The following is a 24,410-nucleotide window of genomic DNA, read 5'->3' on the forward strand; positions in this document are numbered from 1 at the left end:
AAATAAAAACGAATTCAAAATTCTTTATCGAATGGCTTTATTATAGAGCAGTTCTCTACTGCCGCTCTAATCTAGTCCGTCCCATATGTATTTTTGTCAAAAATGAGATAAACTTAACAAAAGTCTTGTTTTCACATGTTCTTTTAGCCTATTGAATAAAAAATTCCAAAATAAATATGACTTTCGTGCTGTCCCATATGCAAAATAAAGACAAGTCAGTTCCTCATATAGAAATGTCTCGCAAATCGTTTGAGTGGATGCAGAATTGTTTAAATTTTACAGAGTATGTCTTTCAGAATACGTAAAGCTTGAAAATATCATTATCTGATCGTTTCTGGAGAAATATTTCAATATTAAAAGTGAAATAATACAAAGCTTTTGTGCTTTTTTCTTGTGCAAGGGAAAACCACAGATAGAAAAAAATAAAAATCATACCGTTATGGATAATGCCTACAACATACAATTAGGTATATTGTGGCTACAGACAAAAATCAAATTTCGAGCGCATCTGCCAAGGCCACCACTTAACACTCGCGAAACAATTTTATGGGATCCCTTTTTGAGTGTAGAATTTTCGTGCTGTCATCTGTCACAAAAAAACAGTCGCAACAAAAACAAACGTGATTCTTGAAACAACATTTGGAATCTTTTTTTTTTTCAACAAAGAGTACGTTTCACAGTATTTTTGATAATTCGAGCCTAAATTTGTTACTAATACCATCAGTCTTTGTTCATTTCCAGAATAGACAGTGCCGAGGAACAGCAGGAGATGGAGCACGACGATTATGAGGAGAAGGAATACCTCCGGGATCCTGTTGACTCAGATTTTGATCCGTTTGCAGATCAACGTGTCGATACCGAATCGACCGAGACCTACTGCGGCAAAGACAGAAACGGAAGCGAGGATGACCGAGGAAAGGAAGTTCATGAAAAAGGAGAACCGTCGTAAAAATGATCGCAAGTTCTGGAAATCACCAGACCAGGCATCAAGGACCTTTCATTTGAACGCGTTTTTTGCCAGCGTAATTAAAGAACCAGCGTTGGAAACAGCAGTCCAGTTGCAAGAGAACGATTTCAGTCAGCACCTGGCAACCCAAGTTACGGACAGACGGAACGAACCACGAATGATTGTTTCATTGTGATTGTATCACTCTTATTCTCGAAATAAACTTAGTTTAGTCGTATGTTTTATTTATCGCATCAATTATGGCAAAACAATCAAGCCGAACTTCTTCAGGTTCTTTCCCAAGCCCTTTTCCGATCACAGAAATTCTTGGCCCGGTCCAAGATCCAGACGGAATGAAATCCTCATTGATCTAATTGCTGCTCCAAACGTCTTTTACACCTGGTCCCGTTTCTTGCGATTAACACCGCCGATTGAGTTGAACTTTTAGAGCCGTTCCCAGATCGCAGATTTAAGTCAGCCTGCGATGAACATTCTGCATTGTCTAATCTTAGTTAATAAAATGTTTTTTTTTTGAGATTTCAACTATTTTAAAGTAAAAAAAAACTTATTAACGTAGCGAAAATCCAAAGTCGAACAACCAAAACATTGCCGAGAAAAGTCAAATCTGATCGGCTACACGCTAACAGGGAAATACTCAAATCAAGTTTGATATTTCGACAGAGAAACTGCGCAACAGATTTTTTGCGGAACAGATCTGTTGCGCACTACGGTTTGGTGGAATAAAGACAATATTTTGTCTTGAATGAATAGGCTTGATCCAGGTTCTGGAAGAGATCCCTCCTCCGAAAGCGGTGTTTTTGAAATTAATTTCAAGGGTTCAGCAGTTGAGATTTGCAGTCACATGTCATTTGCCTCTGAAGTATTTGCACAATTTCTGATGTCGTTGCTGGTCATATTTTGATATCTAGAAATTATATCAAAATCTGAAATAAACAAACTTTTATCATTTGGTGATCAATATTCATACTTGGAAAACTACCAAAACAAACCTGGAAATGACAGTTGAACCAGGTTGAACCTCTGGTGTAAATGTTCAAGCCTACCTCGATACCATGACTGATCTGCTTTTATTTATGGACAAATAAAGTCAAGTCGGTCCTTTGTTGAAATTTCCACACATTTACCTCCATATTGTTAGTTTTTTTTAAACAAATTTATGATAGTGGTGTTTATTAGACTGATATAGAAATAACTGTATGAAAAACTGTATAGAAATTGTTGATTTAGAATGAGAAATATGGTGAAACATTTTTCGGTTTCAAACAGCGTTATCTCAGCACTCACTTTTTACATATGGGACGGACTAGACGGAATCGGTCTTTTTTCTTTAATTTCAACTAATAGAAATTGTTCAGCGTGTCTAAAAGAGCCATTAAACTACCGCACACAACAAAACAAAAAACTCGGCTGACGTTTATACAAACAAATACGGACAAACAAACAAAGCAGGCAAACTGTCAAAAAGTGCGAGTTTGTTTGCCGTAGTGTAATAGCTCCTTAAGGCGTTATTTTTTTGACGTGAAATTAAACGAAAAATTGAACTTTTGCTCGCTCGTTTCCTAAAAATTCGGAGAAAGCTGCAAAATTTGACTATGTACATTTTATTGTCCGTTTCTTTCAAAGGTACACGCCGCGCGGCATTTCAGAATATGCCATAGACATTGTTGCCAGCGATTTTCTGCACTTTTGGTGCAATATAAAACATACCTGACAACAATGCCAGGCGATTCGAAGAAGAAGATCAACAAAAACAAAACGCGCAGTATGGGATTTGACAGCACGCATTTGCCGAAAGTGCGGCGCGTCGTTTCGAGACTGGTTTGCCGCGTGTCTTTCTCGGGAATACGCGCAATAGTTTTTCAGTGCATGCACGGGCTGCCGAAAGGTTAACCTCAATTGAGAATAGCAAACGTTTAGTATGATTTAGTTACCTTCAGTTTAGTGTGTTCATGTTCATATATGACCATTCTACAATAAGCGTGTATTATTGGTAAACAAACCCGCATCGGTTTGAGTGCCGGTGGTATCTCACGCGACACTCACGATTGAATCATGGTCGTGAGCGAGTTGGGGTGCCGCCAGCATTCGCTTCATTTGTGAGCTGTCACTTGCGGTGTCGAAAAGTGCGGAAATTTTTCATTCGTGACGAAATGGACGGAAATCGCGACAAAAAACTGCCCAAAATTCGCGAATTGCTTGCGCCGGTCATTATTTTCGATGGGTACGGCGGTGCGCGGTGCAATGTGGATCCCGATCGGCCCTGTTCCTACCATCAGACCATGTTCAGCGGAGGAAACTTCCGACGCCACATTCTCACCAAGCATCCGGTCGAAGCGGCCGAAAGGGGCTTTACGGAGTGCCGGCGGCGGTAGGTTTTACTTTCGATATTATTTTTTTCTTGGTTTGTTTGAGTTCAGTCAAGGTTGAGTGAGTAGGTAGTTGAGAATTCGTTTTAACTCTTGATTGGTTTTGTGCTTTGAAAATCGATTGAGTCTAACGATCAATGTTACAGAACTACGCTGAAGACCTAATATGACGATATTGAATAGACACTATAAAATATAATAATGTTTAATTCCAGTGACAAAAGCCAACCAATTCCGGATGTTTTAGCCAACTTCATCGAAACGACCGACGCCGGCGAAGTGCACTGTCGAATCACCAACGATCAATGTCGATACTCGCTGCCTCTTTTCAACTTGAAACGATTCCAAAGACATGTGTGCCTCGTGCACCCGTGGGAAGCCCGGCAATGGAACATGACCATCGAGGAAAATGGCGGTAGCTATCCGTAAGGGCTAGAAAATTATAATCTTGTGTTAAATGTTAACTGGTCTCTTTCCTATTTTCCTCAGCGAACAGCACCAACTGATTCTGCAGAGCGTTACGTACGACGCCAACGGTATCTACTGCCGAATCGATCCGGAATCAAACTGTCCCTACCGGTTACCGGTCATGAACTCGAGAGTTTTCAAGCTGCACTTTGTTAACCGTCATCCCGAGCAAGCGGAACGAAACGGTATCACCGGGGAGGCCGACGAGGGACCCACAACTGGCAGGGGAGTCCGCACGAAAGCCTTATCCACGCTGGTCGAAGAGAACGTTTACATGGACGAGGAAGGGTACCACTGCCAGCTGGATCCCGGGTGTGATTACACTGTACAAGGCTTTTGTACGGCCAAACTTTTGGATCATTTTCGCCAGAAACACCCGGCACTGGCGCGGGCGAAGGGTTTTTTCGAGAGAAGGATGTCGAAAATGTAAGAATTTGAAGCGATTTGCGGAAATAATGGGTTGATTTATGTTGTTCAACCGTTCCACAGGGAAACTGACTTCAACGCGAGGATTCGGAAATACGCCCAGAAGGATGATGATGGTAACTTCCACTGCCGGATCGATGGCGATTGCTCGTTTGTGCAGAGGAAATTCTCAAGCCATATGTTTCTGCGACACTTTCGTAGTCATCATCGCAGGGCTGCCAATGAGAAGAACTTTTTCGAACATCTTCCAAAGCTGCCCAGGAAGCGTGGAGGAGTGAAACAACGATTTGCGTAATGAAATTTAAAATTTATTCTTTACTAGTATTGTAATCCCATGTTTGGGTTTTTTTTTTCAGCTCCAGCGTCAAGAAAGACAGTCAGTATTCAGAAAAGGTAAGAAAACATACCGAGACTGATCAGAGTGGAACTCGTTGCCGAATCGCAGGACCCATTTGTGAGTACGTACAAGGTACATTCAGGTCAAGTAACTTTACACGGCACTTCCGGAATGCGCACCCCAAAGAGGCAAAGGAGCATGGATTTTTCGCAAACTTTGTAACGGTTGTGAAAAGTGAATTTCCGCACTCGGCCGCGGGTAAGCAATCGAAGCGACGTCGTGAAAAGATCAACTACAATAAAATGGTGGAAGACTGCATCGTGCGAGACATCAGCGGTAGTTCGTGCAAAATCAGCAACGATTACTGCAAATATCGGCAAGGGAAGTTCGATCTGGCAATTTTCGTGGCCCATTTCCGCAAGCATCACCCGGCGGAAGCAAAGGCGAGGGGATTCGGCGTTGCAAAGCATGGCTTCAAAAAGCTCAAGATGCAAGAACCGGTCGATCCGTTGGCCATCAAGGAGGAAGCAGGAGATGACGAGGAGCTAAACCCGGACGAGGCTCCCCCTTCGATGAGGCCTCAAACATCAATTCACCAGCTGGTCGAGAAAAATACGCTGCGAGTCAAGACCGACGTGTTCTGCAAGATCTCCACCGAGCACTGTGACTACAGTCGAAGTGAGGGCTTTGACTCGAAGGATTTCGTTCGTCACTTCCGTTTCAAGCATCCCGACGAAGCGAGAGAGAAAGGATTTTTCTGCGAAGCTAACGACGCGTAAGTTCAACAAAGTTTGTTCTAGACTCCTAAATCAAACACCCGTTCCCAATTACAGGTCATCCGACGATACGCTCCAGCATCAGAAAACGCTGCATTGTTTGGTCGCGGAAAATGTGCTCTTGGACGAGGAAGGGATCCAGTGTATGATCAGCGAAACGGCGTGTCCCTTTTTCCAGGTAACGCTGAACGTTTACAAATTTGTGAGTCACTTTCGCAGTGAGCATCCGTCGGAAGCGGAGGAAAAAGGCTTCCTGCGGCGGCAGCGAAACAGGAAAAAGAGAAAACGGAAGTAAGTTTGGTTTCAATTGTAGAGTTCAGCAATGCAGAACAGAATATTAATAAAAATGCATTTATTTTCAGAGTCGTTACCGCCTTCGGCACGAGGCAACGCGGTTCAATCCGCGTCCTGGTGGAAAAGCACGTCAAGAAAAACGAAACCGGCATTCATTGCAGCCTCACCGAACACGAATGCCAGTATGTGCAGACTGCGGAGTTCCGCTACCCAAATTTTAGACGACACTTTATTGCCGCCCATCCGGTGGAAGCTCGAGCCGCGGGTTTCGATGTTGACAGGAAAAAGATTCACAGCTGGACCAGGAGTTCCGATAAACGAGCCTATAGACAGCTAATCAGGAAGTGTGTCAAGCGAGATGACGCTGGAATACATTGCCGTATAGGTCCGAAGGAGTGCCAATACGTTCAAAAGTCCAGGTACGCGCTGAGCAACTTTGTGCGTCATTTCAAGGCCAAACATCCGAAGGAGGCGCGAAAGAAGGGATTTTTCAAGGACGAGGACACCCAAAAACCTAAGGTCAGACCCCATGTGGACCCGTCTCTGAAAGAGCTCATCGAGGCGTACATCGCCCGCGATGAAAACGTAGTTCACTGCCGGATATCGCAGAGGCCGTGCCGATATGTTCTGAAAGCGACGTGCAGTTACTACAATGTGGTTAGCCATTTCCGGAACGCGCACCCGAAGGAAGCGATGGCGGCGGGATTCTTCCCAAGTCTCGCTGCTGCCTCCGAACCGGATCTCGAGTCTGTTGAACGCATCATTCCCGACGAATCGGACGCACGAGATGAAACAATGGAATCGTTCACTCGGGAGGAAAGTCAACTGGAGAATCCATGCCCCGATACGTAAGTCAATCTCACTCAGATCAACCTAGTCTTTTCCGTCTTTTCGGGAACAACTTTCCATTTAGCAGACAATACTGAGCAATCCTCTACGAAATCGGTCTTTTTTTAATTTTAGTTTTTGTATTTTATAATCCGGCTGAAACTTTTGTGGTGCTTTCGGTATGCCCAAAGAAGCCGTTTTGCATCATTAGTTTGTCCCTATAAATAATTTTCCTTACAAATTTGGCAGCTGTCCATACAAAATTGATGTATGAAAATTCAAAAATCTGTATCTTTTGATGGATTTTTTGATCGATTTGTAGGTATCGATGAACTGAACACTGAAAAAGAATGATACACGGTAAAAAAATTTGGTGATTTTTTATTTAACTTTTTGTCACTAAACCTTGATTTGCAAAAAAAAAACACTATTTTTTATTTTATTTTGTTTATATGTTTTAGGGGACATCAAATGCCAACTTTTCAGAAATTTCCAGGTTGTGCAAAAAATCTTTGACCGAGTTATGATTTTTTTAAATAAATACTGATTTTTTCAAAAAATCGAAATATCGGTCGCATTTTTTTTTCAATTGCAAAATCAAATTTGCAATCAAAAAATACTTTAGTAAAACTTTGATAAAGTGCACCGTTTTCGAGTTATAGCCATTTTTAGGTAACTTGTTTGAAAACAGTCGCAGTTTTTTATTTTTGTAAAATTAGTGCTCATGTTTGCCCACTTTGTGTGTGTGTGTGGTCCAATCCAATACCCGCTGGCCGGCAGCGAAATTATGGGAAAGTATAGTTTGTATCAGACTTGGGTTATGCTGATACAGATTATCTCTGTCCCGGGTATTAGGTGGTGATAGCCCTCGCGCTGCTTCCAACGACCCATTTCAGAATAACAGAGCTCCTTGCGGTCCAATTCCGAGGTCGTTGGGCATTGTCCGGCCCCGCCTAAACATAGAGCAAAGACCAGACGGGTTCTCGATCTATCTTTAAACTTCCAATCCCATCAGGCAAACAGGGATCAGCGCGTATTTAATTATTGTTGAAAAGAAGGCACAAATTAAAAATTTCAGTTCATTGGTTGTCCAATTTCTAGGCAAATTTCAAGCACCCGGACGTTGTTTTCTGTTTTGTTCGCAAGCGCCCGGAATTACAGCTGCGAGCAGCTTGATCACATCCTGGAGTACAGATTCTCTGGCAATTCTTGGTCAGCTGCAGATAAGATACTGCGGCTTCAGCGCAATATCCACCATTTCCGACCGACTTCATCTGCAACACCTCCTCCAGTAGTAGATAAAACTGCTTGAGCGCTGCTTCCAAAAACATTCCATTGCACACTTTTATTTTCTTTCGCACTATTTGATTTTTGTTATTTTAGGCGTAGAAAAAAATACAGGTTGAATACCACCCTTAGAGCCCCACATCCCACTAATACAACTGCTAGACCGAAGCAACCGCGACGATTTGCTTGAACTGTCAAACCCGTCAAACCAGGCGTCGTAGAAATTGAAATCGCGAAAACTGGTCAAATTCATAAAACTAAAGGAAATCTACACTTTCCACAAGTAAATCCACAAATTTTACAATCTTTTCACTACTTTTTGAGGTCATAACTATAAAATAAACGTTCAAATAATTGAAATTCCGCGGACCGCACAGCTCCAGCTTCTGCTCTCGATAGCAGGGCTGCCAACCTTCCTAGTGCTCATGTTTGCCCACTTCTGAAAAAAATATTTTTGAAATGCTGAGAAAATTAGAAGATTAGAACGATTCAAACGAACGAACGATTTGCGAAATTCGAGAATTCAGTAGTACGCGACTACTGGTCAATTATTATCGTTTCGTTAAACGATTTCTGAAATTTATTCAAAAAAATAATTTAACTCCACCTCACAGCCCTCAACATGAATCACGAGAAGAAACGCGTTCTATCGGTAGACTAAACAACAGACAGCTCGTCGAAAAGTATATCTTCCGCGATGAAAAAGGAGTCCACTGCCGAATATCGCAATGGCCGTGCAAATATGTCCAGAAAGGCATTTACGCGTACCAAAATTTTGTGCGCCATTTTCGCGCCTTGCACCCGGAGGAAGCACGAAGAAATGGCCTTTGCAACGGTGGCAATGAAACTGTGGAACCGGAAACAGCGCACAAAGCTGTCGAGCTTGAGGAAGGTCAGCCGGTGGACCCTGATTTGTAAGTTTGGTCGTGTTTAGCGCGTGCTTTTGTAATTTTATCTCGATTTTCCTTCCCAGATCGGAGGATGAACGGAGCAACAGCAAGAAAAGAAATCTTCCAAGCTTAAGGAGGCTTACAAAGAATTTTGTTTTCCAAGATTCGAGGGGAGTTCACTGTCGAATATCTTCAATGCCGTGCAAATATGTCCAGAAAGGGGGGTACAAGTACACAAATTTCATCCGCCATTTTCGTTCTGAACATACGGAGGAAGCTTTTGAAGCTGGATTCGTCAGGGATCACAATGAAGCTTCGGAACCGGAATTGGAATTGGAACGCGAAATAGCCGAGCTAGGGAAAGGTCAGCCAGTTGACCCTGATTTGTAAGTTGATCGTGAACGACCTTCAACGTTTGGAAAATCTAACTTCAATTTCTCTTCTTAGATCCGAAGAAGAGCGGTTGAACACGAAGGACGGAATACCGAGCTTCAGGAGGCTCACCAGAAAGTTTGTGTTCAAGGATTCAAAAGGCTTCCACTGTCATATATCGTCGGTACCGTGCAGATATCTCCAGCAAGGGGAGTACAAGTACAACCATTTCGTCCGCCACTTTCGGAACGTTCATACGCAAAAGGCCAGGGAAGCTGGATTTTTCAGAGGTTTGGAGCTGGAATCGGAGGATTCTGATACTGATACGTATGTTTATTATGTCTAACGTGTTCATAAAACATAAAATAACAAGGGTCTAGCTCATTTCCCCGAATGACATTTCCCCGAAAATCATATCCCCTAATTGACCACTTCCCCTAATCAGCCACATCCCCGAATGTCATTTCCCCTAATCGGGTATATCCCCGAATGCCATTTCCCCTAATCGGCCATTTCCCCGAATGCCGTTTCCCCGAAGTGACACTTACGCCAGTTGCTGTTTATTTAAATTTTGCCGATTTTTCATATCATCCTAATCCTAATCATCATTTTCGCTCAAGCCTTTTTCCATGACTAACAGTTATTTTCTTTCTCGATTTTACCGAACAAACAGCTTTTTCGGGTATGCTGTTGATTAAATGTTGTAAATTGGGTAGTAAAGCCCTTTGTAATTTTTTATGAACAACGGTAAACACGATTAAAAACCATTTCTGATAACGTTTTTTTTTTTATTTTTATGAAAAAAAAGTTATTGACAAGACAACATTTTTTCGATGGATCAACTATGGTCCCCTTGGAACGAGCTGTCAAGTAGGAGCTTTTCTACCAAGAAGGGCCGTGAAGTGATTTTTTTAAAATTGAATTAAAAATCCATTTTAAATCCTTTGCGATCGTGCAAAGGGTCATTGTACTTGGAAAAAAAAAGCTTTATCGTTGTGAACAATAATATCACAAATTTATTTTTCATTTTAGGACCCAATTACAGTCCAGATTCGATTATCCGAAGTTTCGAATATCCGAAGTTCGATTATCCGAAGGTTTGTATGGGACTTCGGATAATCGAATTACGAACAACATTTTTTTGTTTTTTTCTTTTTCCAATTTCCCCGAACGCGGTCAAGCGGAAATGCCCGGTGCCCCCCCCCCCCCCCCCCCCCCCCCCCCCATTTCCGCTTGACCGCGTTCGGGGAAATGGCATTCAGGGAAATGACTATTCAGGGATACGACTAATCGGGTAAGTGGCATTCGGGATTGTGTCCCATTCGGGAAAATGGCATTCCTGGATGTGGAAGATTAGGGGAAATGGAAAATTCGGGTAAATAGAATTCGGGGAAATGACTATTAGGGGAAGTGTCTTTTCGGGGAAGTGGCATTCGGGGAAATGTCCCTTCGGTAATATGGGTTTCGGGGAAATGTCATAGATTCAATAACAAAGTTTTTGTTTTGTACTCACAGACCTCTCGAACTCGACCTCGGCGGTAAAACAGGCCTCATTGAGCTTGTTGCAAAATATGTCTACCGGAACAAAAAAGGAATTCACTGTCGGATTTCCTCATCGCCGTGCTCGTATGTTCAGAAGTCCGGTTTCAAACACCAAAATTTTGCCAGTCACTTTGCCATCCAACATACGGAGGAAGCTTGTAAGGCCGGATTCTTCAAGAATTTTGATCAAACTTCGGAACCGCAACCAGAATCAGTTGGAGGCATTTCCTACGATTCAATATCGCAGGACGAAACCATGGAATCTTTCACTACCGAACAAAGTCAACCAGAGAATCCGTTATCGTAAGTTTACCATCCTTTTCGTACTTTTGAAAATGTTCAGCTAATTTGTTTCTTTTATCAGTGTCAGGGCCCTAAATCTGCTCAGAATGAAACCAAGCTTAAAACAGCTCACGGAAAACCACATCTTTCGAGACGAAGAAGGTATTCACTGCCGGATTGCTTCGGGGACGTGCAAGTACGTTCAAACGTCCAACTACATTCCGGGTAATTTCGCGCGCCATTTTCGTACCGAGCATCCAAAGGAAGCTAGGGAAGCCGGGTTCTTCAGAGGATTGTCGAACCCGCAACCAGAAGCTGAGCCCATTCCCATCGAACACGTTCCGTATGAAGACGTAGAGCTGGAATCGACGACTTGCGAGGAAGACAACTCTAGCAAACTCGAAGTTCCGCTCGTTTCAATCCCTCAAAATTCGGTATCAGATTCAATTGCTCCGGAAGGAAGTCAACCGGAAATACCTTGCCCTGACACGTAAGCTTATCAAGCGTAGCGACCCTGTTTATTCGTAGTTCAACCAACCAATATCTTTTCACAGACCCTGCGACGACCCCGCACTGTACTGCAGGTTGTGCTTCTCGGTTGACCTGCCCCTTGCGCCAATATTCAGCGGTCCAGACGCGGCGGACAATCCGCTGGCGGAGTCGATCGAAGAGTGCATCAACGTTCGTCTAACCGCCGAGGATGACGGGTGGATTTGCTCGGAGTGCAGCCAAAAGTTGGTGGATTTCCAGCAGTTTCGTCAACTGTCCCGAATTCACGACTCCGCGGTGCGTCAGAAGAAACAACGGCTGGCGACGACTACGCAAAGCAATCCGGATGTAGTTCACTCTGCAAACGAAGCAGACTCGTTCTACGTAGAAATAGTGAAACAGGAAAACGACATTGAAACCCACACGGAACCTCCAGTCACTGAACAACCATGCGACGATCAGAAACCGTTCATCGAGCTGCCCAACGGTTCGTTCTCGTGTCGGATGTGTCCGCAGACATTCCCGTCGCTCGGTCCCACCATGGAACACTTCATCAGCGCCCACAGCGAGGCAATGACGCACACGAACAGCGTGCTCGCCGTTGATTATTCCGAAAAGCCACCGTTCAAACCTGTCACCATCAACAACGTTCAGTATCTCAAGTGTGCCGACTGTGACACGCTGACCGAGCACGGGGAGGCCATCATCGAGCATCGCAAGCGGTTCCACGCGGGGGTGAAGATGTTGCCCGCGATCCGGTGCGACCGGGTCGAGTGTGAGCAGTTCTTTATGGATAATCCGGCGTACCGGCGGCACTTGGAAATTTGTCACGACATGATTGATCCCGGCGAAGGGGGATCGTAAAGTATTTTTTTGACGTGGCTAATGTAATAAATGTTCAAATGTGCAAGTAAAGTAAACGGTTGAATTTTTTGATATCACATTAGCCTTCGGGAAGTCGCATGTTTTCGCCTTTCTTACATGTGCCCTAACTAAGTGTGTACAAAGTACACGTATACGACTGCCGGTGGGTTAGTCTTCCTGACTAGTTCCATTACAATAACTGAAGAGAGTCTAAATCCTTAAAACATGTTAAAATAATTCATTTAACGATATAAATTGATTTAAAAATGAACACATTTTGTGATACGTTTTTCCTCATTTGCTGGGCAAAATTTGCAAATATAATATTAGTCTAACCTTTTTGCAGTGTATAAAAATAGGTAAATTAAATATAGTTTTGAGTAATTTAGACGTGCACATTTTTTTCCGTTTTAAACTAATCTACCATAAGCGTGCACCGTAAAAGTTGTTTGTAAACAAATCTACCTCTACGTGAGTGCCTCTCATCGGGCATGTGAGTGTCGCCAGCCCAGGCCGCGGCACTCAAGATTGAAATATCGCGATGAGCGAGTGCGGCGACTATCAACTTTCGCTTCAGTTCTGAGCTGTCACTTGTGGTGAAAAAAAGGCGAAGAGATTTTGCTCCCGTGAAAAAAATGGCCAACAATTCCGGCGGAAAGCGACCCAAAATCACCCAACTGATCGCAAAGGTCGTCAGCCTCGATGGGTTCGGCGGTGCGCGGTGTCCCTGGTGCCCGTACCATCAGGAGTTGTTCCTGATGTACAACTTCCACCGGCACATAATGGCCAAACATCCGGCCGAAGCGGCGGCGGCGGGCTTTGCGGACTGCAGGCGGTATCGGTGAGTTTTTGAATCAGTGATTCTATGATTGGTTGAGGTCGCAATCGATTTGCAAACATTTGACCAAGATGAAAGGTGTGATTACTTGTCACTAGCTGTCACTTGTGAGTTTTTTTTTCACCAGCGATAATTATCGCGGAGCTTAGTTCAGATGCACAGACAAATTATGTGTGATTGAAACTCGATCTAAAAAAAATCTTTTTTTTTCAAAGTTCATATCAATCACCTCCAATGTTGAACGTTTAGATTTTTTTTTTTTGTTGGTAATTAAATTGAATCAAAATTAATTTCTTCTCCAGTTAAGCCTCATAGTAAATTTTCTTTCAGAATTCAGAATGCAGGTGACCGAGCAAACCAAAGTGTAATTAATTGCTGCGGAAGTATGCAAAATATGTTGAGTTTTTTTTAAATTCCAGGAAAAATGCCCAACAAATTCCAGAGTCTCTCGCCAAATTCGTCACATCCAACGACAAGGGAGCGCTCTGTAGAATCACCAACGGTCAATGTCGATACTCGCAGCCTGTTTTCAACTTGAAACGGTTCCAAAGACACATGTGCCTCATACACCCGTGGGAAGCATTGCAGCAGAACTTGTCCATCGAGCAAAGTGGCGGCAGCTATCCGTAAGGGCTTGACGATTGTTATGTTTGAGAGAAGTGTAATTTCAGTTCTCTTTTAAATTTTCACAGCAAAAATTACCAACTGGTTCTGCAATTCCTTACGTACGACGCGAACGGCATCTACTGCCGCATGGATCCGGACTCAAAGTGTTCCTACCGGTTGCCGACCTTGAACCCATACTTTTTCAAGCGGCATTTTTTGGACCATCATCCCGAGCACGCAGCCCGATACGGTATCACCGGGGACGCGGACGATCTGCCCAAAGCTGGCAGTGCCGTTCGCACGAAAACCTTATCCACGCTGGTGGAAGAGAATGTTTACATGGACGAGAGGGGGAGCCACTGCCTGCTGGATCCCAGCTGTGACTTCACGGTTCATGGTTTTGACGGCCTCAGACTGCTGAACCATTTTCGCCGCAAGCATCCGGCACTGGCGAAGGCGAAGGGGTTTTTCGAGAAAAAGAAATCATCGCAACAGTAAGGAGGTTTGAGGAGGGATGTTGCGAACACGTTGGTTGATTTTGATTAACTGTTTCACAGGGCAGCGGATGTCAACGGTAGAATCTGGCAATGCACCCAGAAGGATGATGATGGAAACTTTCACTGCCGGATTGATGGCGATTGTTCGTTTATGCAGCGAAAGTTCTCCAGCATAATTTTTTTGCACCATTTCCGCTATCAACATCGAAGTGCGGCTAAAAAGATGAGTTTTTGCGAAAAAAATCGAATGCTGCCCAAAAGAAATCGCTGGATGAAAAAGAATTGCCGGTAATAAACAATCGACTCTGTTCAGCTTGCGGATTGTAACTAAATAATTTGTTCTCTATCGACAGAGCCCCGCAGTACATACAAAAGGTGAGACAACATACCGAGACTGACGAGAGTGGGACGCGCTGCCGAATCGCTGGGCTGGATTGTGAGTACGTACAAAGTACGTTCAGGCCGGGCAACTTCCAGCGACACTTCCGGAACGTTCACCCCAAAGAGGCGAAACAGCACGGGTACTTTGACGATACCAGCATTACCATTGTGAAAAGTGAATTTGGGAAGCCAGATGCGGGAAATCAACCAAAGAGGCCCGACTACGGTGAAATGATCGAAAAGCACATCATGAGAGACAACCTCGCCATTTATTGCAGAATCAGTGCCGATTACTGCAGGTTTCGGCAGTTTAAGTTCGACTTGGCAAGTTTCGTGCGGCACTTCCGCAAAGATCATCCGCAGGAAGCGAGGGCGAAGGGATTTGCCAAGGTGGGTCAAACGGCGAGGAAAAAGATCAAGAAGGAAGCACCGGTCGATCCTTTGGCCATCAAGGAGGAAGTAGAAGATGACGAGGAGGAGCAATCGGATGGCGCGGATTGGGGATTGCTAACTCCGGACGAGGCGACCCCTTCGATGAGGCCGCTCACGTCAATTCACGAACTGGTCGAGAAAAATACGCTGCGAGTCAAGACCGACGTGTTCTGCAAGATCTCCACCGAGCACTGTGACTACAACCGAAGTGAGGGCTTTGACTCGAAGGATTTCGTTCGTCACTTCCGCTTCAAGCATCCCGACGAAGCGAGAGAGAAAGGATTCTTTGGGGAAGAGAACGAGGAGCAACTTCCGCTGGAACGGAAATCGTTCCGGTGTTTGGTCATGGAAAACGTGCTCGTGGACGAGAAAGGGATCCACTGTATGATCAGCGAAACGGCCTGTCCGCTGTTCCAGATCGCGTTCAACGTTGGTAATTTTGTGCGACACTTTCGCAACGAGCACGCGCAGCTAGCGGAGGAAAAGGGCTTCGTACGGCGAAAATTCCTCAAGAAATATAGGAAGCAGAAGTGAGTTGGCGGCTGTTTTGTTTTAATTTGCAAGACTCATCAATGCAATTCTCTTCCAGACGAACTGCAGCCGAGGAAACATCCGAGCGGGTACCGTAAGTATTCTTTTGCCACCATTAACATTCCAAAATTCAAAGAGTCACGTCTTTTAGGTACGTCGCGCCCATCTCCCGAAGGGAGCTTGTAGAAAAGTACGTCGAGAAAACGGAAACCGGCATCCAGTGCAAGCTCACCGATTACTGCAAGCACGTCCAGGTTAAAGAGTTCCGTTACAACAACTTTTACCGACACTTTATTTCCACCCATCCGGTGGAGGCGAAAGCCGCGGGATTCTTCGATGACGGGAGATACCTCAATTATGTGTGAGTATGGCTGAATAGTTCACCTTTTAGGCGCCACCTAAACTCGAACCATCTCTTCCTGCAGCGCTACCGCGAAACCCGGCAAGCTGTTGTACACTCAACTCGTCAAAAAGTGGACCGAGCGTGATGACATTGGAACACATTGCCGCATAGCTTCGAGCAAGTGTCGATACGTTCAGCGGTACAACTACTGTTCGGGCAACTTTGTGCGCCACTTCCGGATTGAACATCCGAAGGAAGCGCGCAAGTATGGATTCTTTAGAGACCAAGACTCCGACAATGAAGCACCTGAAACGGAGTCGGAAGCCGAATCAGTCGCAAATGAGGTGAAAATGGAATCGTTCAGTCTTGAGGGAAATGAACCGGACAGTATTTGTCCTGATGCGTAAGTTGTTCCGGTAGGAACGCTCGTAAATGTATCTAATAGGGTGGGTACGGATTTTGAAAAGTTCTCAGATCAAGTTCTGGTGTGGTTCCCCTTGTAGGGCATACCCAAAGGGACTCTCACACCAAATTTCAGCTCATTTGGTTGAAAACTGGCTTGTCTCAAGCGGGTTCAATTTTACACGGAAATTACTATGGGAAATTTTGAATTTTCGTTCATTCGCTCCTACAGGCCTGGGGAAAACATGTAGAAACTTCTAGGATGGCCAGAAATGAGCAGAATCGTCTGGAGAACAACTTTCCCTAAGAGACCAGGTCGATTCGTTCAACCCCCATCGAGCTCAACGGCAATACATCCGGGGTTTTCGGAACCAACGGTTTTCCCCAGAAAAGCAACAAATTTTCCTTAGCATGCTATGAATGCTTGATGAACACTGCGACGCCACATGTCAAACAGTTACCACGTGGACTAGCATCGCCTATAAAAAATTACTTTTTATTACTTTTTGAACCATAGAATTAAAATTTATGGTGATCCTGATACTATTTAACTGTATTCTAAACCTCCAACTAAGAAAAAAAATGTTATGGTGCAAATTTTACAATCACATGGTAGCTGTTTGACATGTGGCGTCGCGGTTTTCATCAAGCATTCATAGCATGCTAAGGAAAATTTGTTGCTTTTCTGGGGAAAACCGTTGGTTCCGAAAACCCCGGATGTATTGCCGTTGAGCTCGATGGGGGTTGAACGAATCGACCTGGTCTCTTAGGAAAAGTTGTTCTCCAGACGATTCCGCTCATTTCTGGCCATCCTAGAAGTTTCTACATGTTTTCCCCAGGCCTGTAGGAGCGAATGAACGAAAATTCAAAATTTCCCATAGTAATTTCCATGTAAAATTGAACCCGCTTGAGACAAGCCAGTTTTCAACCAAATGAGCTGAAATTTGGTGTGAGAGTCCCTTTGGGTATGCCCTACAAGGGGAACCACACCAGAACTTGATCTGAGATTTTTTTAAAATCCGTACCCACCCTAGTATCTAATCAACGTCCATTTCACAGACCCCAAGAACACCCGCTGCAAAGAAAGAACATAACCTTTAAAGAGCTCGTCATGGACTACATATCCAGCGAGGGAGACGGAGTGCACTGCCGGATAGCGCAGAGGCCGTGCCGATACGTACAAAAAGGGACTTTCAGTTACCACAATGTGGTCAGCCATTTCCGAACGGCGCACCCGACGGAAGCGAGAGCGGCGGGATTCTTCCGAAATCTCGCTGCTGCTTCCGAACCGGAACTCGAATCTGTTGAACGCATAATTCCGGATGAACCGGACGCACGAGACGAAACGATGGAATCGTTTACTCGGGAGGAAAGTCAACTGGAGATTCGATGTCCCGATACGTAAGTTGATTATTTAAATATATTCCCTGTACTGGGGGATCTAAGCAAGCTGTGCTTGTGTTCGAACCGTTCGAATGGAAGCCTTTTTTGCCTTCCTCACCTTAGGACATCTCCAGCGCTGGGGTGCAAATCAAATTTGCACCCGGCTCATGAATACCGAGATCAAATTTGCCACCTCGAAAAAACTCCGTCATCCCCACCGCTAGGGTAGCAATTTTGCCACCGAAACAAGCCCACCGCGGGGGCAAATATGGGTTTTTTTTTATCATTTTTTGCTCTCGTTTACCTTCAAAATAAAATATTATGTGTTGATTCATGCCTAGAAATGCTAAAAGTTTTTTAAACTTTTTAATCCTATTGAAAATATCAAAGAATTTCATTTTTCGAAAATGTCGAAAGTTAATCAATTTGCTACCCGATTTGATTCCCACCAAATTTGCTCTCGAGTTTGCCCCCGAGTCTCCCACCGCGCGTAGCAAAGCAGGATTCAAATTTGATCTCAAGTTCATCTGTAGAAGAAAAATATGTGTCGGTACCTGTACTCAAGTACCAAGACAAGTACCGGCAAGCCGGGGGCAAAGTTTTGAATGCGTGTTTCGGAGATTTTTGTATGTCTGCTCTTGTGTATGATTCAAAAATTAGAGCAACACATGTCTCATGGTGAGAAACATTGGAAAGTGATAAACATTGAATAAAGAAGTTGATTAGCGAAAAAATTGTGCACTGTATTCCGCCGGGGAATTGAACCCCGTTCTATCTCATACCGTGAGAACGCATCACCGATCTGCCAACGGAACCAAACCACCGTGCTGAGAGGCGACCTCTTAGAACGTGATCTGTTTCTACTGGGTAATCGTATGACATTTGTTCCATGTCTCCGACGCAACCATAACACCAATTCTTTCGCTCTTCTATTATGTCAATTTCTCTCTCTTTCCAGTGGCTCTCCGAGATCCTTGTGGATCAAGTATATTTTTAGAAGCATTTGTGTCGTTGTTCATTAGGGTCATTGGGTGAATACTGAACACCTCGACCCAAATGCGACGTATAAACGCGGTTGCCTACTTGAACAATGACAAAAAATTCAAAAATTCTAAAATACAAAAATTCAAAAATTTAAAGATTCAAAAATTCAAGAATTCCAAAATTCCAAAATTCCAAAATTAAAAAATTCAAAAACTCAAAAATTCTAAAATTAAAAAAATCTAAAATTTAAAAATTCAAATTTGAAATTTGCAAATTTTAAAATTCAAAAATTTCAAATTTACAAAAAGTCTAAAATGCATTTAAAAAGCTTATTTTTTCAAAAATTTAAAAATTCATAAATTCGAAAATTCAAAAATTTTAAAATTCAAAAATACAAAAATTCTAAAATGCGTTCAAAACCTTAACTTTTGTTGCTTTTTTTAGAAATTAAAATAGCGTTTTTTTTTTAATTTTTTTTCTATTTTTTCAATCTTTTTTTTTATACTTTTCCAATTTTTTAATATTTTTCATTTTTTTTAATTTCTTTAAATTTGTTATTTTTTTTAAAATTTAATTTTTTTTATTTTTCTTATAGATTTGAATTTTTTGTTATTTTTTTTTATTCCAAATTTTTTTTTTTAATGTTTTTTTTTTTTTAGATTTTTTAAATCTTGTTAATTTTTTGGAATTTTCTTAAATTTTAGTTTTTTTTAATTTCCTTGTTTTTTTTAATTTTTTTTAGTTTTCTTTAAATTTTGATTTTTTTTAATTTTTTTTTGTAGTTGTAATTCTTGATTTTTTTTTAATTTTTTTTTAAATTTTGTTTATTTTTTTTTAATTTGTTTTTTTAATTATTTTAAATTTTTAATTTTTTTTTATTTTTTTTAATTTTGTAAAATTTTTTAAAAAATTTTAATTTTTTTTTAATTTTATCAATTTTTTTAATTTTTTTTTTAATTTTTTTTGATTTTTTTAAATTTTTTTTAGTTTTTTAATAATTTTTGAAATCTTTTGAATTTTTTCAATTTTGTTTTATAGTTTTTTTTATTTTTTTTTAAGTTTCTTAAAATTTTTATTTTAAACTTTATATTTTTATTTTTTTTTACATAAAAAACAATTTAATTTTTTTTCGTGCATGATTAAGTTTTCCGTGCATCATTCCATTTGCCGCAGTAGCAAACCAGCAGAATAACGGGTAGCAAAGTGAAATCCCGAAGAACTGAGAGCAAATTTGCTACCGCGACAGGTACCGCGGTGGGGTTGACGTCGGGTGCAAATTTGATTTGCTTCGATGTTTGCTACCCGCGCTGGAGATGCACTTACTGAGGAAAGGCTATAAAATCACTCGAAAAACGAAATTGGGTCCTAAAATGAAGCTTAGATTGCTGATATTTTTGTTTACAGCGATAAAGCTTATTTTTCTGAGTACAATGACCCTTTGTACGACCACAAAGAGTTTAAAATGGATTTTTAAATCAATTTTGAAAAATTAACCTCGCGGTCCTTCTTGACAGAAAAGCTCCTACTTGACAGCTCGTTCCAAGGGGACCATAGTTGATCCATCGAAAAAATGTTGTCTTGTCAAAATTTTCAAAAGATCAGAAATGGCTTTTAATCGTGTTTTTTACCGTTGTACATAAAAATTGACATAAGACTTTAGTACCCAATTCTTAATTTGACCTCCTAGACCCACCTTCATGTATACATATCGACTCAGAATCAAATTTTGAGCAAATGTCTGTGTTGCACTGAGTTATCTCGGCACTGGCTGACCCGATTTGGACCGTTTTGGTCTCATTTGATCCGTCTTGGTGTCCCATAAGTCGCTATTGAAAATGATAAAGTTTAGTTAAGTACTTCAAAAGTTATGCTAAAAAACGAATTTAACTAAAGTCCGGAAGATTGTAAAAAGGGTGGTTTTTGTAAGAAACCTCATCATGTTATACATATATACGCGGTAGGTTGTTCCCTTGGTCGTTCACTGTGACTTGCGGATTGTCTGTTTCTCATCTGATGGTTCGACTGGGAGCATGCTTATTAATTTCTCGTCGCTTTATACCATAGTGGGGTGGCGTTACACCGTGCTGCCACCTGCTTTTTTTAAAGTGCAAAAGTGGAGAAATGCTGAGTCATCGTCTTAAAATAGACGACGTTCTATCTCGCACAGCATAATGAAGTCGATAAAGTCGTTGGTTTCTTTGGATGAAAAGCAGCAAACGTAGTCTAAAAATTATAACGCCATCCCCTATTAGTTTTATTAGTTACGTGATGAAGCAAGGGCGTCTATGCGAAATGTCACTTCACCCGCTACAAATGCTCCGACGCTTTTGGGATGGGAGAGGGAATCAATTTTGTTATACGCGCCGTTTTTTTTACAGCACTAAAAAACGTGCAAAAATACTTGTACACGTGGGTAAACAGATTCCGCAGTAAAAAAAAGATTGAATTGTTCACCTAGCGCTCACATGCATACAATATAGATCGATGTACATGAACCTTGAAAACTCGAATATTTCACAGATTCCACGACAAACCGCCAGAGGAGTCGCATTCTGAGGATCAAAGTGTAACTCAGAGCCAGCTCACCGAAAAGTACATCTTGCGAGATGAAGTGGGAGTCCACTGTCGAATATCTCAATGGCCGTGCAAATATGTCCAGACAGGCATTTACGCGTACCGGAACTTCGTTCGCCATTTCCGCTCCATACATCCAAAGGAAGCTAGAAAGGTTGGCTTTTTCGCGGGCGTCAACGAAACATCGGAACCGGAAACGGAGCACGGATCTGTCGAGCTTGGGGAGGGTCAGTCAATGGATCCCGATACGTAAGTTGGGCGTGTTTGGTGTACTTTTGACATTTTTAATCTTTCTAAGGCTTTGCAGATCTGATGACGAGCGTTGGAAGTTGAAAAACGGGCTGCCAAGCTTGAAACGGCTTACCAAAAAGTTTATTTACCAAGATGCCCAAGGAGTTTACTGTCGAATATCCGCCCAGCCGTGCAGATACATCCAGAGGGGGGAGTACAAGTATACAAATTTTGTACGCCATTTTCGCACGGAACATACGGCGGAAGCAACGGAGGCTGGATTTTTCAGAGATCACAGTGAAGCTACGGAACAGGAATCAGTCAACGGTACAGTTGAGCAGGAGGATTCTGATACTGACATGTAAGAATGTGTCATGCTAACTTGTTTCATTTAACAAAATAACACAGGTTTCTTCTCGCAGACCCCTTGAACTCGACCTCGGCGGTAAAACAGGCCTCATTGAGATCGTTGCAAAATGTGTCTATCGCAACCAAAAAGGGATTCACTGTCGGATTTCCTCATCGCCGTGCTCGTATGTTCAAACTTCCGGTTTCAAGTACCGAAATTTCATCAGTCACTTTGCCATCCAACATACGGAGGAAGCTAGTAAGGCCGGATTCTTCAGAAATGACAACGACTCTTCGGAACCGGAACTGGAACCAGTTGGAGGCATTGCCTACGATTCAATCACGCAAGACGAAACCATGGAATCGTTCACTACCGAACAAAGCCAACCAGAAAATGCTGAAGCGTAAGTTTTGGTCCTTTTCCGCATGTTTTGGAAGTTAAACTTTTTTCTTTCCCCAGATCCCAAGCTCGAGCATTACTCTGGAAGAAACCAAGTCTGAAGGAACTTGCCGAAAAGTGTATCTTCCGAGACGAAAACGGTGCTCACTGCCGAATAGCTTCGTGGCCGTGCAAGTACGTGCAAAGCTCCACCTTCGTCGTGGGAAATTTTGTGCGCCATTTTCGTACCGAGCATCCGAAAGAGGCTAGAAACATCGGGTTTTTCCGAGAAAAATCGAAACCGGTTCCCGTACCCGCGCAAAATTCACGTATCGAAGACGTTACGTTGGAACCGATGGTTGTTGAGCAAAGCCGACCGGTGGAGGTTCTACGTCCGGTTATGTGAGTGTTGATCTTGCTTCAGCCACATTTGAAAAGCAATTGAGTGAATTTTTCGCTTTTCCAGGTCCCAAGACAAGTCAAAAAGACGAAAAAACGCGCTTACCTTTACCGAGCTCGCCGAGAAGTGTATCGTCCGGGACGAGGAAGGAGTTCATTGTCGTATAACTCCATGGCCGCCGTGCAAGTACGTTCAAAAGTCCACCTTCGTCGTGGGAAATTTGGTCCGTCATTTTCGTACTGAACATCCCATGGAAGCGAGGAAAATTGGATTTTTCAAAGAATCTTCTGAATCGGAGCTGGACTTAACGCATGATCGCGCGTCAGAATCGTTCATTCTCGAGGAAAGCCAACCGGAAATACCTTGCCCTGACACGTGAGTTGATCTAGCGCAGCGTACCTGTTTTTTCGTAGTTTAATCAACCAATCTCTTTTCACAGACCCTGCGACGACCCCGCACTGTACTGTAAACTGTGCTTCTCGGTTGACCTTCCGCTGGTTCCGATCTGCAGCGGCCCAGACGCGGTGGATAATCCGCTGGTGGAGTCAATCGAAGAGTGCATCAACGTTCGCATAACCGCCGATGATGACGGGTGGATTTGTTCGGAGTGCAGCCAAAAGTTGGTAGATTTCCAGCAGTTTCGTCAACTGTCCCGAATTCATTATTCCGCAGTTCGTCGAAAGAAGCAACAGCTTGCAACGACTACGTTTAGCAATCCGGTTGTGGTCCACTCTGCAAACGAAGCAGACTCGTTCTACGTAGAAATAGTGAAACAGGAAAATGACTTTGAAACCCACACGGAACCTCCAGTCACTGAACAACCATGCGACGATCAGAAACCGTTCATCGAGCTGCCCAACGGTTCGTTCTCGTGTCGGATGTGTCCGCAGACATTCCCATCGCTCGGTCCCACCATGGAACACTTCATCAGCGCCCACAGCGAGGCAATGACGCACACGAACAGCGTGCTCGCCGTTGACTATTCCGACAAGCCACCGTTCAAACCGGTCACCATCAACAACGTTCAGTATCTCAAGTGTGCCGACTGTGACACGCTGACCGAGCACGGGGAGGCCATCATCGAGCATCGCAAGCGGTTCCACGCGGGGGTGAAGATGTTGCCCACGATCCGGTGCGACCGGGCCGAGTGTGAACAGGTCTTTATGGATAATCCGGCGTACCAGCGGCACTTGGAAATTTGTCATGACGTGATTGATCCCGGCGAAGGGGGATCGTAAAGTATTTATTTAAACGTGGCTAATGTAATAAATGTCCAAATGTGCAAGTAATTTTTTTCATATCACATGAAAAATAGAGTCTTTAATTTACTTCTTGCTAAAATCACCTGAACTCAAAAAAATCGTAGAAAAGGTGAGATATTGAACTCAGGAAATCATGATTTTTGGTTAGGGCGTTTGAAACGGAATTTGTATACGATTCTAACTAGATTCCGTTTCAGAATTCGGATTGATTTGACTGGGAAGCTACACTGAAAACCCAACCATGGTACACTCAAACCCCGATGGTTTGACACCAACTGTTGTCAAACGAACGGGGTCACTTTTTAGCTTGATACCCCTTTTACACGGAGTTCACACTCACTACCAAACGTATGTTTTGATAGTGTGCGTGAGTGCAGTGTAAAAAGTGACAGTTCGTCACTTTTTAGTTTGACCAACCAACGGGGTACAAACTAAAAAAGTGTCAAACGAACCACCGATCTCACGCACACTAGCTTACCATTTGTTTTTGCTGCCGGGTACAAATTTTAACCTAAAAACCCTTCGGGCGCACGTACACCCTTACCAAAAATCATGACTTTTTGAGTTCCAAATCCCACTTTTCATACGATTTTTTCAGTTCAACCCATATAACCATTTTTATGGTTGTAGT

General features: G+C 42.9%; 1 protein-coding gene and 1 long non-coding RNA gene across 3 annotated transcripts; both read left to right on the forward strand.

The window, feature by feature from the left end:
- Positions 1 to 3,020: 3,020 nt before the first annotated feature.
- Positions 3,021 to 23,806, forward strand: LOC120427145 (uncharacterized). 2 transcript variants are annotated; one of them, XM_039592000.2, is made up of 21 exons: positions 3,021 to 3,335; positions 3,549 to 3,758; positions 3,823 to 4,227; positions 4,291 to 4,518; positions 4,584 to 5,339; positions 5,398 to 5,631; positions 5,703 to 6,482; positions 13,446 to 13,652; positions 13,719 to 14,126; positions 14,190 to 14,417; positions 14,483 to 15,472; positions 15,532 to 15,567; positions 15,625 to 15,834; positions 15,899 to 16,219; positions 17,278 to 17,619; positions 21,106 to 21,408; positions 21,458 to 21,751; positions 21,813 to 22,142; positions 22,199 to 22,519; positions 22,584 to 22,892; positions 22,957 to 23,806. In XM_039592000.2, exons 1-21 carry the CDS (start codon positions 3,118 to 3,120, stop codon positions 23,753 to 23,755), a joined length of 7,929 nt encoding a protein of 2,642 aa, XP_039447934.1. In that variant the 5' UTR covers positions 3,021 to 3,117; the 3' UTR covers positions 23,756 to 23,806. The 2 variants fall into 2 exon arrangements, with proteins under 2 accessions (XP_039447934.1, XP_039447936.1); XM_039592002.2 differs by having other exon boundaries at positions 3,022 to 3,335; positions 21,467 to 21,751.
- Positions 7,552 to 8,440, forward strand: LOC128092659 (uncharacterized). Its single transcript, XR_008211942.1, has 2 exons — positions 7,552 to 8,032; positions 8,364 to 8,440. It is a non-coding gene; the product is annotated as an uncharacterized LOC128092659 (long non-coding RNA).
- Positions 23,807 to 24,410: the final 604 nt, after the last annotated feature.

This window comes from Culex pipiens, chromosome 1 (assembly GCF_016801865.2).
Source record: "Culex pipiens pallens isolate TS chromosome 1, TS_CPP_V2, whole genome shotgun sequence".
NCBI lineage: Eukaryota > Metazoa > Arthropoda > Insecta > Diptera > Culicidae > Culex > Culex pipiens.